This window comes from Tachypleus tridentatus, chromosome 13 (assembly GCF_004210375.1).
Source record: "Tachypleus tridentatus isolate NWPU-2018 chromosome 13, ASM421037v1, whole genome shotgun sequence".
Classification (NCBI taxonomy): domain Eukaryota; kingdom Metazoa; phylum Arthropoda; class Merostomata; order Xiphosura; family Limulidae; genus Tachypleus; species Tachypleus tridentatus.
Window position 1 is genome coordinate 152,502,054 of NC_134837.1, and position 19,581 is coordinate 152,521,634.

General features: G+C 33.3%; 1 protein-coding gene across 2 annotated transcripts in view; it reads right to left on the minus strand.

Moving 5' to 3' along the window:
- LOC143236070 (importin subunit alpha-3-like) overlaps positions 1 to 16,850 on the minus strand; it is a 60,998-nt gene extending 44,148 nt beyond the window's left edge. For both annotated transcript variants that reach the window (XM_076474332.1, XM_076474333.1), the window contains exons 1-3: positions 16,693 to 16,850; positions 8,414 to 8,625; positions 6,367 to 6,459 (exon numbers count right to left, since the gene is read on the minus strand). In XM_076474332.1, coding sequence (XP_076330447.1) covers positions 6,367 to 6,459; positions 8,414 to 8,625; positions 16,693 to 16,755 — 368 coding nt within the window. In that variant the 5' untranslated portion in view covers positions 16,756 to 16,850. The remainder of the gene's footprint in view (positions 1 to 6,366; positions 6,460 to 8,413; positions 8,626 to 16,692) is intronic.
- Between the last annotated feature and the right edge of the window lie 2,731 nt (positions 16,851 to 19,581).

Here is a 19,581-nt window from a genome sequence, read left to right on the forward strand (position 1 = left end):
ACCACAAGCAGCACAACTTCACCGATAAAGAGTTCAGGAGCAGGGTGAATATCCTGTTAGCAGCAAAAGTGCATGCAAATGGTTTTAGAGAGAAAGAAGTTAAAGCTGTTTGCTGTGGTCCACTTCAGTAAACGACTGAGAGCAGTCTGTAGCTGCTGCTCAATATACCTCGTGTTCGACGACTGACATGATATGTGAAAGTCGTTACCATAGAGACCATTTGATGGCATTAATCTTTATACTGAAAAGTGTGATACTCAGAATACAGCCTTGAGGGACTCCAAGATCCTGCAGGAAAGAAGAGAAAAGTGTCAAACCCAAACAAACTTGGAATTGCCTGTCCATTAAAAAATTTTAATAAAAATGAGCAAATGGTCATGTAACCCACATATATGGAGGTCTCTCAAAATGCCATACCTTCATGTTGTATCATAAGCTTTCTCAATGTCAAAGAATATTGATATAAGATGTTGTTTGAGAAAGGCTTTTCTAACCAATGTTTCATGTCAAATCAGGTAGTCCATGGTGGAGTGCTGTTGTCGAAATCACACTGGGTGGGTGAGAGAAGGTTGCTTGAGTTGAGGAACCAAACAAGATGAGCATTAACCATCCTCTCTTAGGTCTTACAGAGACAGCTCGTCAAAGCAATTGGACAGTAGTTTGAAGAAATCTTGGGATCCTTCCCAGGTTTAGAGAAAGGTAGGACAATGGCAATGCACCAGGCATCAGGAGAAACATTCTCCTGCTAATCCAGTTAAATACAATCAGAAGAATAGCAAGAAAAGCAGTAGATAGATGGCACAGCATTTCGTAGTGTACATCATCAGGTCCGACTGATATACTGCCAAACCGATGAAGAGCCATTTTCAGTTCCACCAGTATAAAGGGATGATTAAAGTGATAGAGACAATCAGCTCGAAAGGAAAGAAGTGATTGCCTGCAAGAGTCTTGATGGCTAAGAAGGTGGAGAAAGAAGAAGAAGTTCTAGATACCTGGCAAAAGCTTTCACCTGTAGTATTGGCAATGATTTGGGTATCAGCTACTTTCTGGCCATCAGAGAGCAAGATCGAGAGGGGGACAGAATTATTTTGCCCACTGACCTTTCAAATCTTGTCCCATATGAAAGTGGTGGTAGAAGATATCTGGTTGTGTACTTAATCCAAGAGTCCTTCTGGCTTTGATGTCTTACCTACCAAACATGTACATGGGCCTCCTGGAAAGCAATGCAGTGCAAGAGCGCCAGTTTGCTTAATCCAGCTTCCACAGGGGCACGTGGGTCTGGTAGCATCAGCCACAGCCAGTCTCTTTCAAAATTATAAGAAAATAATCACTGCCTTGTGGATTATTGTCAACCCTCCATGAAAAATGGGAAAATAATGAAGGGTAGCAAACTGAGAGGTCAATAGCAATAAAGGACTAACAAGGCGCATGGAAATAAGTAGAAGAACCAGTATTGAAAAGAGAAAGGTTGTGATCAGAAAGCATAACATTTACAGAGCAACCCCTACTATCAATATCAGACCTTCCTCAGAGGGGATAATGCCCATTAAAATCCCCCAGGATGAAAAAGGGAGATGGCAACTCTTCAATGAGAGAATCAAGGTGTGATTGATCATAGGTCTCTCCAGGCAAAAGATAGAGAGAACAAACAGTGATGGTACTACCCAAGAAAGCACGGATGGCTATGGCCTCCAAGGGTGTGTTGAGTGGCAAAGACAGGGTTGGTTCCATGCTGATCAACCAGCAGTGTACTCATCCATCACACAGCCTGTCATTTCTTTGCAAAGAAAACCACTGAAAGTTGACTGTGTCAGCAGGCTTCAGAAATGTTTACTCTGGAAAGACATACAGGATGGTAGGAAGCAATCAGTGCTTTGATGTCATCCAGATTAGAATGTAAACCTTAACAGTTCCATTGCATCAAAGTGGTTATATTTATTTATTTATGTGTAGGTAAATTGGGTGGAGAGCCCTTCTGTTTACTGCCATGTCTTTTTTCTTTATTTTCTTTATTTGAGGGAGGTTCTGTCAACCACTGTGGATCCTGCCCTGGGTCAAATGGGCAGGTCTTTGCATTGGAGGAGGATTCCAGTGAATGAGGACATCATGGAATGATTGTTTTGCATCTTGGGGTGGAGGAAGATGTACTTGAGGAAATGCCCATACCCAAACCAAAGGAAGTGGATCTTAGGGTTTGCTGGAATGTATGTTAGGGACAAAGATGGGTGTTGAAGATGACTCATCAACTTTCTAACCATGGAGGTCAAAAGACTTTTCATTTGGTGTGAGAACGATTCTTTTGGAGGCAGAGAGAAATCCATCTGCACTCCCACCATAGTAGTTGAACTAAGTGCAGCAGCATACATCGAAGAGGAAGTGATAGACAGCAACTTTCGAGTCTTTGGGTAAGTAATGTTTTGATTTATTTTCAAATGCTGCACCTCCTTTTCTTCCAATCATTTAGGGCAAGAATGAAAGTAGGACAGGTGAGAGCCTTTGCAACTGATGCAATGAGGGTCCACTTCACACTCATAGGCATTGTGGTCCTTGCCACCACAACAAGCACACGTCAAGGAAACACAACATGATATATTCAAGTGACCAATCGGCTGACACTGAAAACATCTGAGAGGGTTTGGAATGTATGGCCATAACTTACAATTAAGATAATCTGCCCTGGTGGTGGCAGATGGACATGGTGATGTAAATGTCAGAATGAGGACACTGGTCAGAATCATAATTCCATCTTTTTGAGTGGAGATACATCTCACTGCAGAAACTCTTTGGATGGAGAAACTAGCAAGAATCTTTGACTTGGGGATGTTCTTCAAATCCCTCTTAACAATAACTCCTCATGATGAATTCAAAGTAGCATGCAGCATAACCTCAACAGGTATATCCCCAATCACATCTGAATGCAAAAGAAGTTCACTGTGTTGAGATGTGGATGTTTCCACAAATATGTCACCAGAGCAAAGCTTCTTTACTGACTTTGGAGAGCCAGCAAGTCCCTCTAGTCCCTTTTAAATGAAAAAGGAAGACATCTGCCCCAAAGATTTGTCTGAAAGAGAATGTAGTATAAGGAAGTGAGATACAGGTGTTACAAATGTTGAAGATTGCTGCTCAGAATTTTCAAGACATGGTTGTTTGGCTATGGACTGTATTCTTCCCACTTTAAGTTTTTATTTAGAGGATCAATAATAATAAAAAAAGGAATATTTCGGTGCCCACTGACCCCACCCACTATGAGAGGATGCACTACAATACCAAACAAGGACACTGCAGTAACACCAGGGTTTCGTGGCACTATACCTAAACACCAGCATCAGATACAATGTCCATAACACCTGTTGAGAACATTCAACACTGGTACTTGGTTGACCCTAGTCCAAGTGGACAAGCCGACTGACCCAAAGGGACCACACAAAGGCTGCCCGTCTACAGGAATTCAAGGCCAAAGTGGTGTGTCAGGGTTGGACCCGTCAACCACCAGGATCCTCTTTCCCCCTTCATGGATCACCACACACAGTAAACATGTGGGTGGATATTTAGATTCCAGAAGAGGTAAACTGAAAGAACAGAACCTTCCCTGAGAGGTCATCTCACAACATGTAAGAATCCACACCAAGGGGTAAAGAATGAGTATTATTGATGAAGTAGGTCATAAAATTTGGGGATATTTCAACAGATCTTCCTGCTTTTTTTTTTCTTCAAACATCTAATGACATATTAATAAAAAATGTGGCAGAACTGCATGTAAACAAGACTGTAATGTAATTAAAATAATAAACAATATTTAATAACTAAAAATGCTCTGGCCATCAAGAAACTCACACCAAAGTTTACACTTAACACCTACCCACTATGAAATAATTGTGTGAACAATGTCTCACTCAGCAGCAGTAGCTTACCTTAGAGTAAAAGTTTCTAATTAACAACTAGATCAACAACCAGCTCTTGTATGTGTTCTAATTTTATATTTGATAATATATCCATAACTAAAGTATATTATACTAGAAGACTACAGTATGAACAGACTTCTATGCTAGTTTCATTTCAAACAGACAAACTGAAAATACTTTAACAGATCATATGAAGCTGAAGAAAATGTACAGGCAACAAGTTCTCAGGCATATTTTATCAATCAAAGTTTCTATTACACAGAAGACTATCATTTAGAAGAAATGATGTAGGTGGTTCACTGTTTCATGGTAATTACTTAGAAGTACTAAAACTACTAGCTAAGTATGATACATCTTTTTGCTAAACAGATGCACAAATAAGGGAAAAGGTGGTGTTTTATGTTTATCCTTAACTGTTTTGACAAATTCTGAGAAATCCTCAACAAAGAACTTTCACCATCATTATCCAAAAAATCCAAGCATTAAGTATTATGCAGTGTCTGTTGACTCTACTCCAAATATATCCCCACACAGATCAACTGGCAGTAATCATTATTTTATATATGTTCTAGATTATGACCCGTGTACAGAGATGTCAGATTCTTATCAATAAGCAATCATTTTGGAGCAGAAATTTCTAGTATTCTCATTAATTTCCTTAAAAAAAAATTATACAAGAATTCAAAATTACCATAACAGTCTTACAATAAGCCAGTCAGTATGAACAATAAATATGTTTGCATACAATCCTTGATTAAAAAGAAAAACCTCAAGAAGAGGGTGTGCACTTGGGTATTATTACTTCTCCATGTGCATATTTTGGCAAGGCAAGCTTGAAAAAAAAACCAATTGAAAAAGTGGTTTATTACATAACTTCTAATATATTGAAAGATCCATGGCATTTTGGTAACAACACATTCTAATAGCTTGACCATAAATGATAAGATTCAATAATATCAATTAGGTTTATACATCAGCAGCAATGACACCAACTAGACAGTTCTAAACTTAAGTTTAAGAACAATATCCTACAATGGTTTATCTCAGTTTGCACTGACAGAATGGCCAAAGAGAAGGAAATGCACTTGAATGCACCAAAGCCCCACAAGAAAAACTGTTTTTTTTTTAGCACTAAAGGTCATACACAAATTTATGAGCACAACTAAATGTGTGTGATTAACAACAGCTCCTAGAGGGAAAAAACTAGAAATCTGAATTTTTTCCACCCATACTAAGAGAACCATAAGGGTTTGCACCTGGATATTATTACTTATCTATACACATGGGTTCATGTGCATCTTCTTAATGAGGCAAGCTAGTGAAAATCCACATATAAAACAAGATATAAATTATAAACAGACAGACAAGCACACATGTGCATACATGTATACATTTTTAATGAGGCAACATATCAAAATCCAGCCACATAGAAAAGAAACTGTTCCTTACATAACTATTTCTAATATATAGAAAAGGCAGTGCATTTTAATAACAATGCATTTCAACAGTGTTTTTGTATCATATTGCTTAGCAATATAAGTATTAACCTAATATTGTCGTTAAGTAGTTATGAGCTAAAAATATAAAATGAAATGTATAAACTAAAAATTGAAAAAAAAATTATTTTTTTTTAATTTAAGAGGCTCCATTAATTAAAGAGGTTTGTTTTTATCATTTAGGTTTAAAATCAGAGAGCAAGTCAGCAAGAAGGCTACCTTCATAAATGGACCATATCCCATAAAGGAGCAACAAAAGTACAACCTGTATACTTTTATGCTAAATAGGTTTATAATACATACACTGACAGTCATCTGGAATAAATCAAGCTAATAACATGAGCAAAACCAGGGACTTTCACTAGTTTTTTCTTATAATAGACTCTTGGCACACACATTTATATCTCATGATACAAAAATGCTTTTTTTACTTGTGTTCCTTAAGAAACTTTCTAGTCACGTTTTCAATGTATATCAGTTGCATTTTGGAAACTAACAATCAAATTAAGTTTTGCACTTCTGAATTTCTAGCATGCAATGTCTATTTTCAATATAAGAACCATGTGTTGCATACACTGTCAAATTTTGTTAACCTTTTCCAGAAAGATCAAAGGCCATGTCCTCATGTTGCTAACTCACATTTAAAATTTTATTGAACTACTATTTCATGAATATATGTAATTTGTTTTTTTTCAAACCAAGATTTCACAGGTAGGTTGTCTTTAATCCATTCAAAATTTAATATTTTCTTAGACTGAACTACAGCTTAGTTACCCAGCTTGATAAAATATACTAGAATTTTGTGGTATCCATATACTAACTTATGATTTTTTTGGTTATTCAACTGTACATAAAGAGTTAACTGTTACATGCTGTAAGTTCATTAAGAATATAATAAATTTCCACATATATAAACACACACACACATAAAGGAACGAAATATCATTACACTTGTTGTACATACATACTTTGTTGTTCGAAGGCAATGTACCAGAATTGGAAGAATTCCAGAGTTGATCAGATCATCAATTGGAGGATTCCGATCACTGGAGAGAAGTTTCCTAAGTAAAAGTTAGATCAAACTATTAAAACTGAAGAAAAAATGTATCCACCATAAAATTTCCATAGTTTATACATTAAACACTTTTACTCTGCCATTTCAGTTTGGATCTAATAAAGAATGGTTCACCTTTTGCAAGCACTTAGGTTATACAGTTTCTTATTTTTTGTCTTACCTTTGTGGAGATACTTTTAACTTCAAAATAATTATCTTGATTAAAATGAAATAACCATGACTCAAAGTGGAACTACAACTGTGAAGCTTCTTTAGCATTGCACTACAAATACAATTCTTAATCAGATAAAAGAAAAATATGGTTTGAATGGAAGCTGATATTTTACAATACATTCTGAATACTGTCAAAATTAAAAGATTCAACCAATAAAGCTTTTACCAAGTATCGCTTTTCTAAAATATTTTATTTTTTGAAAGGTGTATACATGTCTAGAACAATTTTGTACATGAACAGAAGATCCAATGAGCACAACAGGTGAAAAGCAAAAAAAAACATTTACAACTGAATACTTATGAAACTGATTTCATATTTCATTATAGGTAGAAGATTTACAATTTAAGCTTCAAACTTACACACTTTTCTGATGCAAATAAAAAAAATTACTACAGAGAATACAACTCTGATGAAGAATTCTACTGACAGTGATACAACTGACATTTCAAAAAAACAAAAAATAATCTTGTAGAAAAAGTAAAAATACAACTTTACAATGTGTGTTTATTAAAAATTAGCAAATTTTATATATTTTTCAATAACTGATTGTACTTTAAAATAAGAAGCAATGCTTCATGAACTGTGTTACTGCCACCAAACAAATGTAAAACAATTTATCATTAGGTTTAACCAAGTGACTTAACACTTAGTTGCTAGTCAAAAATGAAAATTTAGTATGCTCTTTGAATTTTTTAAAATTCTTAACATGCCTCCATTTTCTTCATGTATATCCAAACCTATTTCATCTTGAAAAAATTTTGCCCAAGTAGAAAGACAAGTACATGAACATTTAAAGCATCACAAACAAATGCACATTTTGAATGAGGTGTATTTTAACATTTGACAATACTTCTCAAACTATCTCACATTTTTAGGCCTATCTAATATCAAGCTCTAGAAATTGTTTTTAATATCTTTACTTCTAACACATTTCAAAAACAAAGATCAAACATTAAAAAATGTTTCACAGATACAAGATGTTTAAATATATTTATGTTCACCCAAGGTTAAATATGAAACAAAAAAGAACATTTAATTACAACCTAGATAATTGTGAAATTATGTAGGTCATAATTAAATGTTGAAGATGCCAGTAGCAAAACTACTGGTTTAATTATTACCTTCATGTTCTTTGACATCAAAAATACTCTTTCTGTAGTTTTTAATCTGTTTTTATAAATACATCACAAGACCCAACAAATCTAAACATAAAATTTTGTTATTTGAAACTTTAATTCATACAAACAAGTTAGATGAATTTTTTTTCCACAAACAATTTTCCAGTGTTTTAATTGTATGTTCTAAATTGATGCATAGTACAGACAACATTGTAAATTTCTGCATCAGTATAATATCCCAAATTCAGATTGTCACAAACAAATTTAGTTGTAATAATTATTAAACTACACCATTCTAATATACATTTTAACACCACTAACTTAATATTAGGTTTAAATAAAAAAGATTAGTCTCATATGCCTCAGTGAGTACATTTTTTAAAATATTTCAAAAACTTAAAATTACGTGCATCTCTCACTGCAAAAAAAATATTATGGCTGACAACTTCACGTCTTTGCTTTCATTTTGTTTTTCTTTGTAATAACGAACAGAAATAACGAAAGAATACTGAAGAACTTGTACAAATATATACACAAAGTTAATTTTTAAAGAGAAACAAATGCTTCTAGGACATTAACAAAAAATCAAAATACACAACTATAATTACCTTGCAGCCTGGACTGCACTAAGCTTAATTCCAGGTTCAGAACTATTAGCATTTTGAACAATGACTTCAAGATTCTTGTGACTAAGGCTTCGATCAACTTCATCTTCATCAGCAGAGTCAGCTTGGGGTACATTTCTTCTTTTCAAAAGAGATTCTTCTCGTTTACTTTTCCTCAGTTCAACTGTCACTTCATTCCTCCTCCTCCTCATCTCCTAATAGAGGTCAAATATATTTACAGATGCTTACAATGACACAAACATTTGCATGCATGTATTATGGGTTAAATGAAAAGGAACCACTTGGAAACCTTTTGAATTATTTTTAAAAACTTTAATTTCAAAATCTCTAAGTTTAAAGAAAAATCAATATTTATAGATTTTACCAAAGTTTAAATTCATATTTGTTAAACCAAAATACTACAAACATCTGTAACAGTATAATATTTACATGAATTAATTTCAAGCAATTTGAAGTCCAAATGTAAGTCAGAAATAATTTTTTATGAACAACCAACACACTTTTTTTCCCAATGGATATACATAATTTGCAATTTGTTTGTATTATGGTGTAAAATATTCACTACAAAACATTTTTTATTTTACACATTTAAGTTTTTCCCAGTGGAATTAGCAAATACCAACAAATACTCCATGACTTTGCTCTTCATCCTACTAATGAAACTTGTTTTAAAACATACCAAGTTATACAGCATATCAAACAGAAAACCACTGTTTAAAGCATTTTACATACAACATTTACAGAGGTTCAGTATTTCATAACTTTTATAATTTTATGTACAGTATTTAAAAAAAATAACTCAGTCAAAATGGTAACAAATGATATTTGAAGCAACTAATGTTACTTAGATTAAAAACATTCCAAAAGCCTGAGGCAAGAAGGATACAAATTTATTATTATTAACACAGTGTAAAGGCCATATCATGATTTGGTTAATTCTCATTCAAAATTTATTGAACTCTATTTAATGAATGTATGTCAACAAATTTGGTATCAAATTGTAATTATAACTCAAGTTTTGGTATTAAATATTAGTTAATTTTGGAAAAAGTTAAATACATAACTGGAAACTATTTCAACTAACTGGTAAGGAAGGATATTTTTCAAGGCATAAGTAGGAAAGTGCTTTTAAAAGGTAACATTTATCCATAGATTGTTTTTCATTATTTCCTGTATCACTAGTTTATTGATAAAATACAATGGAAGATTTGTTAGAAGGCAAGTATAAATGTTACAGATTGTATTTAATAAAATCTAAGGAAAGACAAAATTTTCAACCACAGCAGGCACATTTTCACAGTAAAGTTTCAGTACATAACACAAACATAAATGTTAAAAGGCTTCATGATTAGAGATACTGACTGAAAATATTTCAATCTCTCACTCTTTCAGAGAGACTTCAAAGGCTTGCTATATCACACTGTAGACAGATCTTAAGAAAAGCTAACATGTCTAATATGATATACACAACTGACAAGTGATGTCACAATTCTGATTTTGGATATACAAGAAAATTTAAAATATTACTATAAAACCTTTGAAATATCAGAGTATACTGGACTGACTCTGAAACAAGTGACAGATAAGGAAGGTTATGTAGCTTACATTACCTTTTTTTAGTTAATACTTTTTGAAATTTTGTAGTTTTTAAGCAATAAAATGATATGCTATGACAAAGTTGTAAAAGTAAGATGTTTTATAGTAACCTTTTCACAGTTTTTTTGCTTCTTGTTTTCTTATACCAACTTGTGTTTATTTGTGGCAAATTTTTCTGATGCTCTATTAAACTGTTTTACAAAAGCATTGAGATAAAAAGATTTTGTAATTTTAAATTTTTACAATGTTCTTTAACTTCTTTTCTTAGATACTAATCAATTATTATAGCTTTACTTTAACATTTCCCAGAATTAAAAGTTGGAAAGTATCTCATCCAAATAATGCCAAATCCAACTCAATGGACATGGGTGCTAAATTAACATTTTTTTAAATTGAAAAGGTATTTCCAATATCTCTTCTCTTACTTGTAATTATTATTCAACTGCTAGTGTTTTTTTCCTTTGCACATCTAATCACTGGTTTGATGTTTTTCTCTTGCTCAAGTTTTCTGTAACCCAATTAATTGTCCTTGATAATTGTCTTCTGACACTCTCCATCTATGTTAGTGCATCCTCTATCCTGGCACTGTATAAAAGCACCTCATTCAGATAATATTACTTTTTCAAGGCTGGCTCAATCCCAGTTTCTAACTCCAGCTCTTAGTGGGAAGGAGGAGGAGGAAGAGCAAGAAAGAAGGTAAGTACTATTAGAAAGGAATTTTCAATTTAAGAAAATGTGTTACCTTACAAAACATACTTATCTCCACTCACATTTATAACTAAATCCCACATAAGATGAAAGGATCAGTGAGGGTATTATCTATACATAAGACATTTGCATAGATCATGGTTGTATAACTAGAAGACTGGCACCCAAGCAGAGGAACCACACTACATCCAAAACAGGTATGACCTTCACCTGAAAATTAATTCATGTACTGTTGGTAGAATTTTACATGATATTTTATTACTGGCCAGGCTCCAGAAAAATGAGGTTACACTATTATTCAGGGTTGAGAGTATAGAGCTATGGTTCCTATAACACATGCTGATGGTTAGTGCAATTAGATCACAATATATTTATTAGTAGCTCCCAACCTGTAGCTTTAGAATAATGTGTTCCAAGTCACTGGAATCACAATGAAAAGGTAAGCAACACCAAAGACAAACTTTCTCCTCAGCCACAAGAAGTCTGAAAGGTAACACTCCGGGTTCAAAGTAATAGGGTCATGTATGCCTTACTAAACCTGAAGAAACAGAACTCATCTTGTCTGGAATTATGAACACTCAGCTTCACTTCCCAATTGTGTGGGAAAGGTAAATTTCTCTTGCTCCTAGGACTATGGGGAACACACAAACAAAGTGTGCTCAATCAAGGATTCACGATGGGACCATTCTGCATTTGGAATTACAAGGACCCACTTGCACAAACCATGTACTGAATCAATATAAGTATAAAAAACGCCACACTCAACCCAACCGAATAGCTAAGAATCAAATCTGAATCAGCATTACAAGTACACTCACACACAGGCTGGTGCTTTTTCTATCAAAATCTGGGAAAAAATATCCAGTGTACCAAAGAAAGGAGTCTCCAACTTGCTCTCTTCTCCAAGAGTGAAGGAAATTAATTTGATCCCTCTGGAAGGATAATCTCTGTCCACCACCTCAGTGAATGTAAAATGGGTGTGGTAATGTGCTTTGGGTAGTTTTGAGGAGCAATGCTCTGGAAACAGTGCAATATATGAACAAAGTTCCTTAAATTTTTAAAAGTAAACTGATCCAATTTATTCAATCCAATGATCAGCAGGGAGAGCCAAAATCCCCTTATACTTTACTCATGACAGTCCAGGAACAGTGGTCCAGCATAGCACAGCAATACCACCCAGTTTGCTTCTGTGTGGTCTTATAGAACACTCATTTTAACAGAGCAATTTGAAATGCATATAAAGTATGTTGTGTTAATATTTGCAGATTGACTATTCACAAAATAGTTCAATAAAATTTTAAATGCAAGACAACAAGCATGATGACATGGCCTTGAAACCCTGATCCATTGCAAAGAGGTTAATAAAATCTTTCAATACATGCACAGTTGATTTGACAATGTGATATCTTTGTACTCACTTAGTCTTTCTAGATTTAATACTTTTAACTTTAAATATAGTGAAAACAGCTTCACAAAATTTGGTTGCCTTTTAGTTAATATTATAAGTCTTTCATACAGACAAAAATATATTCTTTTAAGGAAGTATTTTTAATAAAAGGAGGGCTTGTCCATAAATATAATGTTTTGAATAGTTCATGTGGAAAGTAATTCCCAAATTGAAATTAAAAATAATTTTCCCCATCTTAAAAATCTTAACACTCCTACGAAAAGACGTTTCTAGTCCTGATTTCTTCAAGCCCGTTCCCCTGGCTGTGGTTTCGCTAGATAGTAGATAGGGACAGTGGGAATCTCATTAATCCATTCATTAATGGATTTAAATAGCAATTTCATTTAAATACAAAATTATTAGCCTAATATTAATAACCTTTTAAGTTGCTCTGGGGCCTATTAGGCCCCACTTTTTGTAGGAGTGTTAAATTTCCTTTGTGAAATCCCTAAAACCTCATAAAAGCAGTTAAAACTGTATTAGTAAAACTCTATAGTTTTTCTTTATCCTACCACAAAATGAAATTGGTCAATCTAATGAATCTCACAACCACCAAAAAAAATCAAAACAAGTCTAAATTACCCTTCTTTTCTTTCTAGAATGACTTCAAATTGTAACATGAAACTACATTTGTTTATTCTAAGAAGCTCTAAGCTTGTAACAGTATACATGTATTTATAATTAAATTGTTTTATTGCCCTTTGCACCACCCAACTATCAGTACCATTATAAGTTGTAAATCACTATGGAAATGTGCAGCTCACATTACACTAACAAGTTACATCACCCACAAGCTACTACAAGTTGCTTGCATATATATACCTTAGGAAACATTTGCATAATATTATTTATCTAATCTTACCTAATCTACAGGGATCACTATTTTTACAAGTTACTTACTTTTATAATTATACATAAAGAATAAACATGAAAAAAAGAAATAAAATACATAACCATTTTTTTTCTTGCTCTCAATTACTGAAGAGAGAGACAACTGAACTTTTGTTATACTAATGACAGTAATGAATTTCATTTTTATTTAATTAAATCACACCGAGCCTGTTATGAAAGAATTAATTTATGTATATTTTAAGAAACAGTCTATTTTAGAATCCTGGTATTAATGTTGTGATAATGTATTCTCAAGAACTCTCTGTTAACCTGAAGATGAACTAAGAATATCAAAACGTTGCTCTGTACTTTATTAAAAAGTTTTAATACCCATACCAGCTGTCTTGAAAACACATTTTTACTTCAATGGGTTTCTTGTCATCGCAAATTACATAATGCTGTGATCATTCACATTGTTGAATAAAATTTTTAGAAAGTATGGAAAGTGTGCCCATAAGAACAAAACAACTATAGTTTATTGTCATCCCTTCTCTATTTGTCACATGTTGTTTCTAGATAGAAGTTTAAATTATAAAACCCCATAAAACAATATTTAAATTTATAATATTAGAAAATAGAAATAAAGTGTGAAGGTGAAGCTTACGGACAACAAAATGTGAGAAAGAGAAAGGGATGGTATGGGTAACTCAGAAACCTCCACTCGATACATTAATGGTAGGTCATACAAGTTGTATGTATAGTCACAACTGCAGCTTCTGACAAAGGATGAATACTACTTACTACATTGATGTGTCAAATATCAGAAGAGTGTCAGCTTATACTGATGGAACACTAAATTCAACAGAAAGGACTTTTGCTACTACAGAGCTTGAAAGTTTAGTTCTAATATGGGCTTTAGAGAAGTTTAAGATGTGTCTTGATGAAATAAAGTTTACAAATTTCATAGACCATACTGCAATGAAATGGTTACATACTGTTTCAAGATTAATTAGTTGGGTAATGCACTGGGGCTTGAAATTACAAAATTAAACCTTGTCAATTATTCATACAAAAGGAAAATAGAGCAAAGATTACTGTATCTGATAACATTTGAATCTCATTTGATAGCTGAAACTTTGTAAAGTCATGGTGATTAAATTTTTACAACTCCATATCATCCTCAGAGTAATATAACAGAATAAGTAAATATAAAATCATACACAGAATGTCTGCTTATATTCATAAAAATCAAAATTGATACAATAATCTACCCAAATTTTCTTTTGACACCAAAACTTCTGTTCACAAGTCAAGAAGTTAAATAATAGCCTATCTACATTCAGATCATTAAATCTTTTTTCCCCTATAAACACTTTGACTTTGTATCCTGCTGAGCCTCAAAGTGTATAAGATTGAACAATAAATTGCAACAATTTCTCAAGAAAGTGGAGGTACAATGTTTAAACAGCTCAGAAACAACAGCCGTGCACCTATAACCATAAGCAATGTACAGTAACTTAAAAAGCACATGATATTGTATTAATACAAACTCATCCTATAACTTTTAAAAATACTAAATATTTATTCCATTAGTGTAAAGATTTAAGAAAAAACTTAGATCTTATTGAATTACAGAAAATTTTCATACTTCTAATATAAACAAGTGTCTTCTTCCCCTCTGGGAAATGTGCTTTTAGGTCTAGTGAAAATTATAACACACTGCTGTCAACATCCATAGCAGTTAAGGCTATATTATCATATGGACTATAAAATATTTATAGGACTTCCACAACCGAGACAAGTAATTCCTCTAGTTTCTAGAATAATACCAGTTACATCAGTGAATCCCAGTAATGATCTACCCATGGCAGCTTTTCTTCAAGTCAGTCAGAAAACATTACAGTCAAATCTTTTAGTCCACTAAAGACTAGCTGGTCTTCCATGTAGTTAAAGAGAAAACAGTAGTGATCTTTTAAGTAAGCTGAACCAGAGATAGAACTAAGAGTTGACCAGGGAAAAGATGCCTTCAAAAGAATGCTTTTGTCCAGTATTCTAACTTGAACTGTATAAGATTCCTACTTACATATATAGAAAATTTGATTTAATTAAACTGGGAACTACATATAAATTTCTCAAGGAAGGAAATAAAATATTCTGCTCTGAATATAAACAATACTGGCACAAGCAGTTAGGAGAAAAATGATATACTTGTAATTACTATTTGTGTTATGACACTGTTTTTGAGAAATGATAAATACTGACTTTTGGTAATTTTATAAATTAGGTTTTTTTTTCTTAGTCTATTTTTTAACCCATCCATTATTATTATTATTACATGGTATGATTTGAAGTTGACTATGTTGTTGCTTTTTCTTTCAATACTTCTGTTATACGAGTTTAACAGTTATAGAAGTCTTGGCAAGAACTACTTTATTAGTTACAAGTTTATAAAATCTGACTGTGATTACCTAATCTGTAATATGTTTTATCTTACTCTGGTAGTAACATCCTTGTTTGATAATTTAAAACCTGTTTTGCATCCACTACACAGCCACTCACATAATAATTCCACTGCTAAGCATACATAATTAAGTTAAACTTACACTCATGATTACAACCCAAACCAAACAACCCAACAACCTACTCTCAATCCTAGATATTATGGCTTGATTAGAGTTGCATTACAAAAATATGGATTTTACAAACTAACAGCCATGGCTATTTCCCTTAGCTGAAGCAGCTAGTGGCACAGATATGAACTATGTAATTATGCAAGACAATAATATTAAATATTTTACTTAACATACCCTTAATCAGAAGATATTTATATAAGGCCTTTACCATGCCAAGTCATCACACTTCACTATAAATTACACTTTATTACACAGAAATATCTCACTGCAATAAGTTTAATATTTTAGGAGATAAAATATTATTGACATGGGCCTTTTATTTCATTTGACATTCTCTGCATACTTCAATAAATTTTGCAAATATTCTACATTTTCTGAAAATGTATATGATCACTTGTTTAAAAAATACACAATTATATAATTATTTCTTTCATATACACCCTGTATGTGGGTAAAAATACTGATTAAAACTAGACTAAAATTTGAAAGTAGGTCCATATTTTAATAATCGTTAGTGAAGAAAATTTCATTCATACAATATAAATATTTCTGATGATTTTATTATCTTTTATACAACTCAACATAAAAGTTTGCTAATACAGTATAAATACAGCAGAAGTTTACGAGACATATTATAAACAAACATGTGCCTATCCACAGGTAAAAAGTACATGTGCAAAAGATAGAACTTATGATAGCTGTGGTCTGTCGAATAACTTTGCTAAGCCTAACTTTACAACTTAAATAATTGTAAACGCTTTATTATTTATTCCTTGTTTTAGTTCTGAAACGTGTTAGATATACGTTTAATATAATATTGTGAAGGTAATAAAAAATAGTTAAAATGAATCATTACGTTATTATTAACATATATAACAATTCAAAACAAGTACTGCTGACTTTATTAGGCTTAGCAAAGCGATGTTAAATTTACCCTTTTCTGATAAAATCACTGAATTTCAACTTCAACTTAAGAAAACAAGTAAACCACAAATGAGAAAGTTAAACGTATCTAAACTTTTTAATCATGATAAAATAATACTTACATCTTGATCTTTTCCCTTGTTTTTAAAATGTTGTAGCCTTGATTTGTACAAATTATCTCCCATATTATAAATTTCAACACTTCAAATGCAAGGATAAACTCACTTCTTTCAAAATGCCGGTCTCTAACATAGAAATGACGTCACGAAACAGGTATATGACGAACAATATTTTGTATTATGATTGGTGAAGTGAAAGGTCAATATCTCTATCAGCTGACCTCCTTGCCTCAAACAATAAAGGTTTTTGTACTGATAAAATTATGCATCTTATTCTGTAAATTTAATAATGTAGTATTTAGGGCATCATAATTTTCTTCTGCATTGTTCCCGTATATAAATAGTCCATAAATATATTCTACACATACGCATATCTCTTCATTAGAAAAATAAAAAAAGTATATAACCAGTATAATTTGTTAAATGAACACCGATCTTTCTAAATATCGGTAAATTATTCCTTTGTTGTTGTTGTTTTAATTCTCCTGTAGATGAGCACACTCTATACATTATTGGTGGAAACAAAGGTGAAAATAGGTGCTAATTATCTTTCACAGAAGGAAGAAAAACTCTGTTGCAATAATTTCAATATATATATATATCTATAACAAAAATCTAAGATAATGAAATTTCAGTAGTTTTCATTATTTAAGGCAAAATAAAAAGACTACTAAAACGCTGTTTTAATTAGTAGTTTGCGTCCTAGGCCCGGCATGGCCTAGCGCGTAAGGCGTGCGACTCGTAATCCGAGGGTCGCGGGTTCGCGCCCGCGTCGCGCTAAACATGCTCGCCCTCCCAGCCGTGGGGGTGTATAATGTGACGGTCAATCCCACTATTCGTTGGTAAAAGAGTAGCCCAAGAGTTGGCGGTGGGTGGTGATGACTAGCTGCCTTCCCTCTAGTCTTACACTGCTAAATTAGGGACGGCTAGCACAGATAGCCCTCGAGTAGCTTTGTGCGAAATTCCCAAACAAACCAAACCAAAAAGTTTGCGTCCATTTTTCACTTGTGTTTAATCATGAATATACTACCAATTCAGGTGATGAGAAACCCACTTAAAAATATGTATTTTAAAGACTGTTGGTATGAGTATTAAAATTTTTAATTAAAATACAGTGCAGAACAACGTTTCAATCTTATTAGATCATCTTCAGGTTAATACCCATACCAGTAGTCTTTAGAATGAAATAGTATACAGCTCGATCTCCAGTGGCACAGCGGTGAGTCTGCGGACCCACACCACTGGAAACCGAGTTTCGATACCAGTGATGGGCAGAGTACAGACAGCCTCTTGTGTAGCTTTGTTCTTAATTCTAAACAAACTGTCCAGCTCATATATTAAAGAGTAGTAATTGTTTTCAACATACTTTAACTTTTAAACAACAATAAAAAAGGCAAAGATTCCAGTGTATTCACGTGGGATAATTTTAAATTTCTCATTTGCGTTGGAGTTGTAAAGTTATTGCTTCTTCATCAAATCATAATTTTAATAAAATCCAAAAAACTTTCCATCTATGCATTAAACGTACACATTTTGTTCTCATTAATTTTTATTTTTTGTGATTAAGCACAAAGCTACACAAAGACCTGTCTGTGCTCTGGCCACCACGAGTATCGAACTCCAGTTTCTTGTGTTACTATTAAGTGAGGTAGTATTGAATAGTAGGGATCGTGATGAAACAAAATAGCAGCCATAAAAATCGTCCGATTAAAATGATCTTTAAATGTCTAGATGCTAACAGTGATTATTTCACTGTATTGACTGAGCAAAAATTAAATCTCATTGTACTTACAAAAACCAACTAAGTTACCATATAAGTGTTTATGGAGTGAATCAAATTTCACTATTTCAACAAATTTTCATCAAAGTAAGTAAGTGACTTTTCCAGACAAGTGTACAGAAAAAAAAATAACGAAGTTTGTCGCTCTAATTCTTTGATAGAACTCTTACGTTTAGGGTACAAGTGATTCCTTTCTTGTATATTGGCCCGGCATGGCCTAACGCGTAAGGCGTGCGACTCGTAATCCGAGGGTCGCGGGTTCGCGCCCGCGTCGCCCTCCCAGCCGTGGGGATGTATAATGTGACGATCAATCCCACTATTCGTTGGTAAAAGAGTAGCCCAAGAGTCGGCGGTGGGTGGTGATGACCAGCTGCCTTCCACTGCCTTACACTGCTAAATTAGGGACGGCTAGCACAGATAGCCCTCGAGTATATCTTGTATATTCGACGGAGATGAACTACTTTGGGCACATGATTAGATTTAAGGGTAGGTTAGTAGAGGTGATGAGTAATAAAATCTAATTGAGTACACACACTCTCCATTCTTGGTATTGCTGATGCACAAAAATACAGTACTGTGCAAAAGTGTGAGGAGAAATTAAAAAATTATATTTCAAGTAATTTTAAAAGAACAGTTGAAAGTTTTGTTTGTTTGTTTTGAATTTTCGCGCAAAGTTACGGTTAAGGTGTTCGACTCGTAATTTGAAGGCCCCGGGTTGGAATCCTCGTCACATCAAACATGCTCGCCCATTCAGCTGTGGGGGCGTTAAAATGCTGCAGTTAGTCCTACTATTCGTTGATAAAAGAGTAACCCAAGAGTTGCCTATAGTTTTACACTGCTAAATTAGGGGCGGCTAGCGCAAATAGCTCTAGTGTAGCTTTGCGCAAAATTCAAGAAACAAACAAACAAACAAACTAAATTGTCGTTATAATACTTAGAAACATTTTTATACTATGTATTAAACATTCCGTTATTCGTTTGTCACTGAAAAATGATGTAAACCGTGCCTAACAACGTCAAGCAAAGTTTAGTAACATTTTTTATTTGTTTATCTTTGTAAGTAAAAGGCCCTCGTAAAACGTCATCGGATTATACATTGTTTCGCAATTACA